This window comes from Polyodon spathula, chromosome 8 (genome assembly GCF_017654505.1).
Source record: "Polyodon spathula isolate WHYD16114869_AA chromosome 8, ASM1765450v1, whole genome shotgun sequence".
Lineage (NCBI taxonomy): Eukaryota > Metazoa > Chordata > Actinopteri > Acipenseriformes > Polyodontidae > Polyodon > Polyodon spathula.
In genome coordinates, this window is record NC_054541.1 from 12,042,722 (window position 1) to 12,054,763 (window position 12,042).

Genomic DNA, 12,042 nt, shown 5'->3' on the forward strand with positions numbered 1-12,042 from the left:
CCAGCCTGCTCCGTTTTACAACAGCAAGGGCCTACTCTGGGTTTTCTAGTTTGTTAAATTAAGAAGAGGAGCTGACCTCCCCTACCCCCTCTAGTCTGTTCCAGGAAATGAAAGGGCTTCTAAACCATGCTGATTGGCTCTAAGCAACGTGGTTTTCAAAACAGAGTAAAACCACAAAGACTTGGGTCTGCTGTTCCTCACAGGCTAATGAGTCACTGCTCCTCAGATATCAAGAATATTTCAGTGAGCTTTATCCTTAGGAGCATGTGACACACGGCGCTGCCTTAGTGTTCTCTGTACTTGTTCACTTTCACTTTCTAAGCTTCTTCCCTACAATCCTAATGTTTCTCACAGTCCACTATATGATTTTTGGTATTAGTACACTATTGTTTAAACCCTGTTCCCTCTGGTCATACTGAAAGTAATGTTTCACAGCAGTGAAAAAAACAAAACACAAGCTAGAGTTTAAAAAGATATTTATTTGCACTAAAAATAAACTTTCAAAGACCAGTTAAAAAGGTGACTTTACAGGCAATTTATATATAACTAATTCCACAAATAATCCATGTGTACAGCTAATTATACCTGAAGCAGCATTACTGCATTATTTAAAAATACCTCAGTCTATAATAAGACGTGACAAAGGCTTGTAGGTGTCACACTCAACACGCTCCACTCTACGGTGACAGTAAGTGGTGTAACTCTAAGGCATTAGTGTAACAGCGGCCATGTCAACAGCTGAGCACTTCCCTCAAGCTTTGGTAATATATGAGTTTCCCTATTTGGGAGCAGCAGGGTAGCAGCTTGGCAAGACAGCAATAGAAGTAGGTAAAGCACCCTGCCTCAACCCTGACTCCCGAAGAGAGAGTGAGTTTTATTTTTGAACTAGTAACTTCTGCCTCATAGTCTTTAGTGTCAAGCTCTCTGTCTTCTAAAACCACAGGACAGATATGAATCTCAGTTCTCCTCAAGTGACCAGGCCACACCAAATCCCGTCGCTGTACACATGACTAGGCCACGGTACCGTTAAGTTCTCAGTTCTTGACACTAGTGCCACACACCTTCTCAGCTATACCTGACTACTCCTGGGCAAGTCTGCCTCAAAAACGTTCCCTTTATCCACTCAGTTAGTGCTTCCCAATCCTGAACCCCATAATGCGATCTATAATCAGTTCAGATTTTTTGCTTCAAACAAAAACATACTGTATGGTTTTGTTAAAAATTGTACATGTGGTGTTGGTGCAGTTTTGCGTGCAATGGAAAACAGTGAAGACTTTATTAAACATACTTGTCCCCAGTTGAAAGGAAAACCCAGATTTCTTTGATACCAGGACTGGGGATCAATTCCAATTCCATTTTCTCATCAATTCCAATTCCAACTTGCCACTGGATTTGGAATGTACTGAAGGAATGGGAATTGGAAATTGATTTTAAAATTGAATTGGAATTGAAAAAAAATGAAGTGACCCCAACCTTCCTATCGGCAACCAGACTCCCAGACAACTCGCACAACTAACAGACTAGAGAAACTGCCCTCAGTGATGGTCACGCGATTGCGGTAGGAATCAGGCTTAAGCCACATCGTCCCCCTTGTGCCTGCCTCCCTCACTCCCCTCCAGGCTTTCCTTCACCAGGTACTCCTTCAAGCTGGGCTGGCTGCTCACATCCACCCCAGAGTCCCTCAGCTGCTGGAGCTGGGACTCCCACTGACGCTTCTCCTTGGAGACCTTCCAGGACAGACGGACAATGGCCTGCAGCAGAGGCACCAGCAGGGGGTGCTGCTGCTGCAGCTCCAGCGAGGGGGAGCTCAGGTCCTGGAGAGCCCGCTCGCAGTACTCCTGAGCCTTCTCTGGCTGCTCCAGCTCCTGAAAGCTGGCTACCAGGATGGCCAGCGTGAAGATCCAGTGGCCCTGCGGCCGACAGCCCAGCTTCTCCTGCAGGCTCAGGGCGTTGAGCAGGCAGCCCACGGCCTCCTGGTACTGGCCAGCCCTCAGCAGGTTCTGTCCCGCCTGCAGGTCTCCCAGGTAGAAGAACTCCAGGAATACCGGGGCCCGGCGCAGCTCCACCAGCGAGTGCAGGTGAGTTAGGTACTGCTCGAAGGCGCGGCTGCGTCTAGCGATGGTCTCCGCGGCAAAGTTCCTGCGCAGCTTCTTCCTGGGGAAGGTGATGCCCTGCATCTCGTCCCTGTAGAGTCCCCTCAGCTGGCTGTGCAGGCGGTTGAAGTCCGTGTAGCGTCGGGTGATCGGCGACGGGGTTTTATCAAACTGCCCTGACTTCATCACGTGGACGGTGTAGAGCTAATGAAGAAAGGGGGGAATGAAATGACTCGGCCACCATGTTAAATAAAACGACTGATTTCATTTTATGCACCAATTTTAATCTAAAGGGGTTTTTTCTTTGAGAGTGTATCCCTAAAAGTCTCAAAGTCGTACAGCTAAACAGTGAATCTTAATAATAGAATTTTCGGTGCACCAGTATACCAAAAAGTATCGCCAGTCGTACAATATTTATTATCCAAAGAGGTACAATTTGTTTTCAAGTGGAACTCTGCTCATGCACTCACCACATACTTGGAGGCCCCCTCCTGCACCACACTGGCGTCTGTCACCTCGAACAGCAGTCTCTCAGGGATGCTCTGGGTCCGGCTCTTCTTCCAGCTGTCCTGCAGCTGTTTCGTCAGCATGTTGTGGGCTGGTGGTTGGCAGGCTGGGCTGCTCTCTGCAAGGTAAGATACCAAAGTGGATGAGGACAGCCCAGTTCATCTCATCCCTGTGGGCTACTCCATCCCAGGTTTCTGTTTCTATCTAACCGACACTCATTTTCATGCATTTCTTCCAACACCCCCACCATCATATATTTAGTAAAGACAAAGTTTCAATAAGAAGCCATTGTCGATGCAAGACATGTCGCTGCACACACACCTGTCTAGTGCCTTTCTCAAACTTAACTCAAAGTTCACTTACTAGAATATTACATTTTTCCTGTCTACGTTTTGTGCTGAAAAAGGATAATTATTATTAATGAACTTTGACCGCACCTGAAGCAAAATTACAGCCCAGCTTTCTCTATAAAATGGATTTTTGTTGGAACAGATTGTTGTAAAAAACAGGAAACTACCACAGAACAGGAAACTATTGCATAATGGACCACAACGCGATTTTCTGTTTTTCAATGTCAGAGTATAAGTGGCTTGTTTAATTTGACCATAATTACATCTTTATATGACTGCACCCTTTTTTCTTTTTACTTTAGTTTTGTCCAATCAAACAAGGTAAGGCAGTGGCTCAGTAGCCACGCCGCACTCTCAAGCTCACGAGAGACTGGGTGAAGCAGTACCCGCGATCTCTGTGCCGTTCTCTACCGAATCCCCCAGGACATCTGAATCGCTGTCCAGCTCCGAGTTCTCTCCCTCCGACTCTGGCTCCGGCTCCGGCTCCCCCTCGAAGCTGAGAGTGCCGCTGAACCGCGAGGACAGTCCCTCGGTGTCATCGTCCAGCTCCGAGCTCTCGGGGAAGTCCTCCGCGCCGCCCAGGTGGGGATGCAGCGTCACTTCCCTGAAGAGGCTACGGCGCAGCCTGTGCAGCAACTTAGAGGCCATGTCCCCGGGCCAGCACTGCACACAGCACACAGACAAGAGGCAACGTGAGAAGCAGTGTGGGGCCAGCGCTGCACACAGCACACAGACAACAGGCAACGTGAGAAGCAGTTTGGGGCCAGCACTGCACACAGCACACAGACAGAGGCAAGGTGGGAAGCTGGTGAAAACCAGCTCGTTTAACCCTTTCATGCATGGCAACCTCATATGGGGACGGATTTAAGAAAAAAAAAAAAAACTCCTAGTGGAAGACGCAAATGCACGATAGCCTCGTAAAAGGATGCAATTTTATCTCCACATAATGCAATGGGGAAAACAAGTGTTAGTGGAAAATATATGTATTGTGTCCAAAACTACTTCAAAGATTTGTTTTTTTACACCCCGGCTATTTTCAGTAGGTCTGGGGGAAGTAGTGCGTGCCAGTGATCAGACAGGAGAATTGGGGAAGTGATCTGTAGTTGCTGAGCAAGGTTTGCACAGTATTTGACGCTCTGACATATACATCTCCGTTTCACACATCTCTTCCTTCTGTGAGCCTTGGAGCCCAGGTGCAGGGAGGTGTCAGAACTGTTGCGAGAGAGTTGGAAATTCTTCAGATTTACTGTGTTTTTGTGGGTGAAAGTCTGATGCTTGTGAATGTAGTGCTTACCTATCTATGCCTTACCATTCTTTCACTATGCTTGATTACACTTTGCTGTGCTTTTAATATGGGAAACTTCTAAAAGTGAAAAACAAAGTGCAACACTTTGCAAAAATGTTTTGCTGTAGTAGTTTTGCATTAGTTAACGTGTAATTATGTGCTACAATAAAAACATTGTATTTTTTTGTTGATATTTTGACCGTTATATATATATATATATATGCACACACACACACACACACTTTACAGATTTGCAATGAAAGAAATCTGTGGGAAAATGTCTTGACCGCTAGGGACTTTCCATCAAGCATCTGATGATGGATATAAAGTGAAACACTACAGCACAGCTCAAAGATGCAGTGCCACATGAGGTTTTCATAAACTATATATTATCAGGAAACACAAATAAGCAGCTTTAAAAATGTTTATTCCCCCATAGCTTGCAAGCGACACACTGTAGAGCTGAATGACAGGACTTCAGAGAGGAAGGAAGCTGTGTAGATAAAGCTCAACGCCAACACGTTTCTAATTATGTAATGTGCAAAACTGGAGGCGAGAGTGAAAGTCATTTGTTAACTGAAATGGTAAAATATTCAGTGAATTATACAGTTTAATAGTATTACCTTGAAAACGATCGTTGGACACTGCAGCTTTTAAGTGAAAAAAAACAACATTATGTTATTTGGTTAAACGCAAATCCTTAGTTAGCTACGCTTATGTTTTTTTTTTTTATTATTATTATTATTAATTTTTGTATTCCAACAGTCGTATCTTCTGCGAACTGTTATTTTCACAATCCACCACCGGGCAGGTGACGTCATTCCATAAAACACAACAGTATATTACTGTACTTTCAGTAGCAACAGGAGTTTAAAACGCGCTGCGGGTTTACGTCACACAGTTGCAATATTTAACTCGGGGTTTCTAGGGTCTAGCTAACTGATAAATTCCACTTGTGATTTTCAAAGAAATGAATTTAAAAGTACCTACTTTTCTGTGATCCCAATTTAATTAGCAATCTCCAGATGTGTTGGAAAAAGTGCTAGTATGAGGCCTACGGGCTATGTGTGTTTGGACAAAGTGATAGCTGCTTACGACTAGTCATGACCGGGTTTAATGATTTTAATTTAAAAATAAAATACCCCTCTCCCCCACATTATTATCTCTGTTTAGTAAATTATAGAATTTTTAAAACCAAACAAATCAAAGTAAAGCTGTTTTGAAAAACAAACCTGCCCCCCGTTACAACATACTCTATGTACTGAGATTTGGCTTCATTTACGTGAGATTAATTTTCCAGAAATCATGATATCATGCAAGCAAGAACTGTGTTCATTATAACTACCGAAGCCGCGCTGCACTGTTGAAAGGGGCACACAAACAATACACGTTATGTCCCTCACAGTGTAAACAAACACATATTTTAATATACACAGATAATTATTCCAACTTACTTTTCTTCTGTCGACGCTGTCAGTCCACGGCTTTTAAACCCGACACGTTCGGTTTGTTGTTTATGTAATTCCTTTTCCAGCGCTCTTCGCTTTTATTGTTTGCAACAGAAAGAGCAGTAACTCACTCTTCGGTGGAGGGTTTTGCAAAACGGGTTTTTCAAGTGTAAACGTTTGATAAAAGAAAACAAACTTTTCCTTCAAAAAAACTAAGATGGTTGCAGTTAAACTATCCAGCGCCGATCCGACCTGCGCCGCCCTTTTTCCCTTGTCAGCGAGTCTGACAATCAGGCGGGGATATCAGGAACTGGGAAATCAGGGTGAAGTGAGATACAACAATAGGGCTTTTAGCAGAGAGCAAAAGTGGGCTACAATGAGTTAACAAAACACTACGATGAGTATACTCATATGCATGCGTTAATTTTACTCTAAGCAATTTATACACGAATATTTAAAACAAAAAACACAGAACATGCATTAATTTTGAACACAAGTATTGTTTGTTTTGTGTGTTTTTTTTGTTGTTTTTTTTTTTAAATATTCAGATAGGTTGCAAGCGAGTCTCAGTTTTACGCAGTGTGTACACCGGATTTAAACATAATATTATTGCTGATTTCAAATGTTTAGATAAACCACCTAATGCAACTTGGTAGTGAGTGTAAACTAATTTCACAGATAATCAGCTGTGTCTTCAGTACATAGTAATTATTTATTAGTGTTCCTAAAATAAAAAATAAATAAATAAAAAAACCGCTGCATATATCGAATTACGAGTAACTTGATAACTCTGAGTTGAAAAGCTATCTCGTTGCATTAATCTATTACCTCACACTGCAATGCGAGTGAAGACTCTGCTAATCTCCGCAAAGCGAAGCTTGGTGGTCCAGTGGTTAAAGTAAGGGGCTTGTTACCAGGAAGTGCCAGGTTAAATCCCAGCTGAGCCAATGACACACTGTGTGTGACCCTAAGCAAATCTTAACCGCCTTGTGCTCCGTCCTTCCTTCGCATGAGACGAAAGACCGAGGTCCTGTTGTAAGTGACTGCAGCAACAGTTGTGATGCATAGTTCACGCCCAAGTGTCTGTAAATAGCTTTAGATAAAAGTGCCCGCTAAATGACTAAATAATAATAATCTACAGTCTCAACTACAATCTGTTGCTTTTACAATTATACTGCTGTAACTTCCAGGACAGTGTTTATTTATTTTTTGCTAGGGGGTGGCAGAGGGATATGTGTGTAATGGGTTTACATTACCATGCTTGTTTTTGCATGTATTATTATTATTATTATTATTATTATTATTATTACCTTGTTTACCTGTACCTTAAGTGCTTAAAACTGATATATCCTTATTAAAGTTCTCTCAGGACCACAGTGCAATTTAACCCTTTTAAATACTGCTCTTTTTACCACTGCAATATGCATGTTAAAGCTTCAGTCTGGTAGAACAGGATAAAGTGGTTGTGGTCATGATCTGAAGATCTTCCACTGCAGCAACTGAACTGTGCCATGCACAGGGCGGATATGGCAAAACCAGTTAGAACAGCAGCTGCAAAACATTCGTGGTGAAGACCAGTAAACGCTAGGCTTCCCATATGACTCCATGTACACTTGGACAGTTTTTGACAGTTCAGGCTTTTCAACTCACATTGCAATGCATTCTGGTACGCTTTACCTGTCTCAGGTACCTTGCCAAATGATGATTAAAAAAAAACAAAAACAAAAAAAAAGCTTTTGATTTTGTATTTCGTAAAAGCAAGGTGAACAGTACATATAGTTTATTTCAGAGTGCTATGGGAGTCTAGCTGGGTGTGATCACAGAGTTTGATGTTTATACTACCAGCGTGTTTTAGTGATGTACAGGAACCATTATAAAAACAACAGGATATCTTCGTCTGCCAATCAGAAATCCCGAAGTCTACTATGCAACGACTGAATGAATCCCAGAATAACTAAAGCCTGTGTTGACTGGGTAGCTTACCATTCCAAGTGAAACAAGCAAAGAAACAGCTGCCTGGATTTGTGATGATTGCTGCTTGTCTGAGACTCTGTGGAGAACAGCATTCATCACACCTCTAGACAGCTGTCTATTCACTTGTTTCAGTCTGATTATCCCCTTCAACACCAATGACCCTCACCTGTGGGGAGCTGAGCCGAATAACTGAATCATCATTTCCTGCAGCTCAACTGGAAAGTATATTAGCCCACGAGACAGCCCAGTCCTCAGAGAAATACTATGACTGTTCCAAAGTAATCCTCACATTCCTAGCTGGGACAGGCAGCTGTTTGCGGAGTCGCAAATCCCCTCGCCACCGCCCGACTCTTACCTTATTTAGTTGGGAGCGTCTTGAAGGATGTCTCAGCTGTTTTTCTAAGAATAAAGTGTTGTGGCGAGAGGAGATGGAGAGGGACACCAGGCGCTGTCTGTCTATCAGACCAGGCATGTGGGCCCCCCAGCCGCTTCCACCCCCTCCCCACACACATGGTCCTCACAGAGGACTATACAATACAGGTGGATGCAAACATAGATACACAGAATCTAAGGACAGGAATACCGGTGCAAAAAAGATATATACACTGCTGTGCAAAGGTCTTAGACACATTCAGGAGTTACAATACATACATATATATTTATATATATATATATATATATATATATATATATATATATATATATATACACACACACACGCACACACACAATTTACTCAAAGCTTCCACTCATGTTTTTCGCTTTCAATACAGCTTAGTTTGGGTGAAAAGAAACCAAGCTTGTGATCACCACAACCCTAAGTAAACTATGCATGAGCAGCTAATATGAAGTGTTGTAGTAGCTAATCCATCACATTTACCCAGTGCTTCTCAACGTGACATGACGTTCTGTAGATGGCACGGGTCGATTCTATGGCCATATTAAAGGAGGTTGAATCTATTGCCGTATTAAAGCAGGTTGAATCTATGGCAGTATTAAAGAAGGTTGAATCTATGGCCGTATTAAAGCAGGTTGATTCTATGATAAAGCAGGTTGATTCTGTGGTAAAGCAGGTTGATTCTATGGCAGTATTAAAGCAGGTTGATTCTATGGCAGTATTAAAGAAGGTTGATTCTATGGCAGTATTAAAGCAGGTTGATTCTATGGCAGTATTAAAGAAGGTTGATTCTATGGTCGTATTAAAGAAGGTTGATTCTATGGCAGTATTAAAGCAGGTTGATTCTATGGTAAAGCAGGTTGATTCTATGGCAGTATTAAAGAAAGTTGATTCTATGGTAGTATTAAAGCAGGTTGATTCTATGGTAGTATTAAAGCAGGTTGATTCTGTATTAAAGCAGGTTGATTCTATGGCAGTATTAAAGCAGGTTGATTCTATGGCAGTATTAAAGCAGGTTGATTCTATGGCAGTATTAAAGCAGGTTGATTCTATTAGTATTAAAGCAGGTTGATTCTATGGCCGTATTAAAGCAGGTTGATTCTATGGTAGTATTAAAGCAGGTTGATTCTATGGCAGTATTAAAGCAGATTGAATCTATGGCAGTATTAAAGCAGGTTGATTCTATTAGTATTAAAGCAGGTTGATTCTATGGTAGTATTAAAGCAGGTTGATTCTATGGTAGTATTAAAGCAGGTTGATTCTATGGTAGTATTAAAGCAGGTTGATTCTATGGTAGTATTAAAGCAGGTTGATTCTATGGTCATATTAAAGCAGGTTGGTTCTATGGCAGTATTAAAGCAGGTTGATTTAATTTAATGCCTAAGACTTTTGCACAGCGGTGTTTATATCCAAATCTAGGTTTGATAGAATAAATGGCGGGTACCTTATGGGTACATGTTCAAAGAAAAACTGTTGAGATTAATTTTCAAAAAGAGCGTACGAATTACAGTCGTTTTCATATCCATGTTTAAAGATAAGTGCATATCAACACGGTACCATACATTGTGATTTACCATGCTTTCACTATGCTTTCACTCTGCTTTACTTTGCTATGCTTTTCCCATGGTATGGTGCAATGCACGTTTGTAAAGGGACTTTAAACATGTCTTTGTGAACCAGGTGGCACAACAAGGAGGAATGATGCAGTCCATTTGTGGATCAAAGATAATGACACTTGTATCAATAGATCCTGCTTTCTGTGAGGTCTTGGTGTGACCTAATGCATGTTTTGTTCAAATTGCAAAACAACCTAAAATACCCACAAGCTCATTATTTTTTGGGATTCTAAAAGGTCCAGAGTTGTACCTATATAAAAAAAGAAACGCAAATGACTTTTAAAGAAACGTATTAAGCATTTCTGTTCCCATGGCAAAACTACAAACAGCCATCATTTTTTAAATCAGGGTTAAAAAGTATATTTAAATTAAAGCAATATGCTTGCACCCATTTTCTTTTAATTGTATTTAAATTGTGAATGTGTGCTGCTTTGCTTCCTTGTCTACACGCTTTAAACTTGATCTGTTTTAATAATATTGCTGTTTACAAACAGTGCTACTTATTTTAAGCAGAACAGCATGTCATTCTTTGGCGTCAATAACAATGCGATAGGGAATGAACAAAGTAAACCGTAACTCAATAATTTAGAGGATATGGGCGCCTCAGCAATATGACCCTATTGAATTGCAGCGTGTGAGTCTCTGTGTACACGAAGAGCTTGTGATTCAGAGACAGAACGCTTTGCTTTGAAGACAATGTCTTATTGTTTACAGGTGTTCTTTTTTTACATTTATTGGCTGGGATAGCCCCCTCCAGATTTGCTATTTTGGGCCGGGTATATTTTTTTCATGAGCTAATGAGTTTCTTTCGGTCACCCAAAGTGATTACAAGAAGAAATCACTGCAAAAAATAAAATGAAAAAAAAAAAAAAACAGTAAATTGCCTTTGCACATAGGACAGCAGCTGATTCCACTATATGTGAGTGTGTGAGTGAGTTAGTGTGGGTGAATGAGTGTCAATGTGTGGTGTATCACTGTAGAAGACGTTGTCTTGAACAATTGTTGGATTCTGTGACATTGGAAATGCTTATCACAATAAAATCCTGGCTTTAATGCTCCCCAGCTGTACAATTACTCAATCATTTCTTCCCTCTGTGCTATATATTACAAACTAAAGCTGAAGGAACACAAAGCCACTTTTTCAGGAACAGTGGCTTGAAACCTGGTTACAGGAGACCAGGAGACCTAGTTTGAGGCAACTTTGCTGTATAAAACCCCAGGTCTCCCCTGGTGTTCCACGCAGTGTCCTGAAACCTTTCCAAGCCACAAAGTGGCTTCATGTTCCCTCAGCTAGTGTGATGTGCTCTCTAGAATGTATTGCTTGTATTATAGGTGGTAGAGCGTGCTGCTGGCACTGGAATCATGCATTTAGATGACATGATTAACACCTATGGCATTTGAAATGTTATTTGAGATCTGTGAAATAAAAAGGCTTGTAATTTACAGACTCCACCACTCCCGTTGAGTCCCATAAGATCCCGCTTAACATTTTGGAAGGTAATCAACACCAGCTATTAATCACACTGATGAGAAAATCATCTCAAAGAGCCATTTATAGGGGTCCAGACGAGAGCTGCTTGTCACTAAGATTTAATGATTTGGCATCTAGAGTATAAACTTGGGCACAGAAGCAACTTGCCATAAAGATACAGTGTCTGTATTCTTCAAACTTTCGAGTGCCAGAATGTAATGGATTTACTAGCATGATAATACATCATGAATAAGGCTCAGATGGGCCCTTGTTTATCAAAGCTTTTTAAACTGTGTTTGCGAAAGAAATATGCAACCAGCGATGTGACAAACCGCCTGTTCAATGACCCTGACTCTGAAGCTGTTTCTTAGCAATGTTGTACCGTTACTGATGTAAATTGTCTTTCACAGAAACAGGATGGTGCATCCTGTAGACTACTTTGAGAGTGTTCTTAGTATGTTACCTTTCCAGAAAGAAAGAAACTGAGAAGGAAACATTTCAGCAGTTAAGCTGTAAACTTCTTGTTCCGAACAGGCGGCAGAAAGTGATAGCTGTTTACTGCTCTGTGTCCCTGCTACCCCTATCAACAGCTTACAAACTGTCAGTCACCAACCTCTGAAGGAAGAGCTAGGACTGGCTTGTTCACTCACCACTGAACTAAAAAGTCTCTATGTGGACTTATTAACTAATACCCCATTCACACTACTTATATAATGCATGACCATGACCAAGCGGGATTGTCAATGACGGGAATAGCAATCACTTAGGCAGTGTGGATTATTGCTGAAGTTGCTCTATTCAGAATAAGCTGCAGAAAGTCATAGCTTAGCAGTTGAATATCTCTCTCTGTAAACAACCTGCGACTAGGCTAATTGTGTATGCTTAAGTGATTACATGTGTT

General features: G+C 41.4%; 1 protein-coding gene across 2 annotated transcripts; it reads right to left on the reverse strand.

Moving 5' to 3' along the window:
• Positions 1-491: 491 nt before the first annotated feature.
• On the reverse strand, positions 492-5,994 carry snx21 (sorting nexin family member 21). 2 transcript variants are annotated; one of them, XM_041256823.1, is made up of 5 exons: positions 5,690-5,994; positions 4,859-4,885; positions 3,337-3,613; positions 2,564-2,718; positions 492-2,297 (listed from the first exon to the last, which is right to left on the reverse strand). In XM_041256823.1, the coding sequence occupies exons 3-5, from the start codon at positions 3,596-3,598 to the stop codon at positions 1,572-1,574; spliced, it is 1,143 nt and encodes a 380-aa protein (XP_041112757.1). In that variant the 5' UTR covers positions 3,599-3,613; positions 4,859-4,885; positions 5,690-5,994; the 3' UTR covers positions 492-1,571. The 2 variants fall into 2 exon arrangements, with proteins under 2 accessions (XP_041112757.1, XP_041112756.1); XM_041256822.1 differs by lacking the exon at positions 4,859-4,885 and having other exon boundaries at positions 493-2,297; positions 5,690-5,993.
• Positions 5,995-12,042: the final 6,048 nt, after the last annotated feature.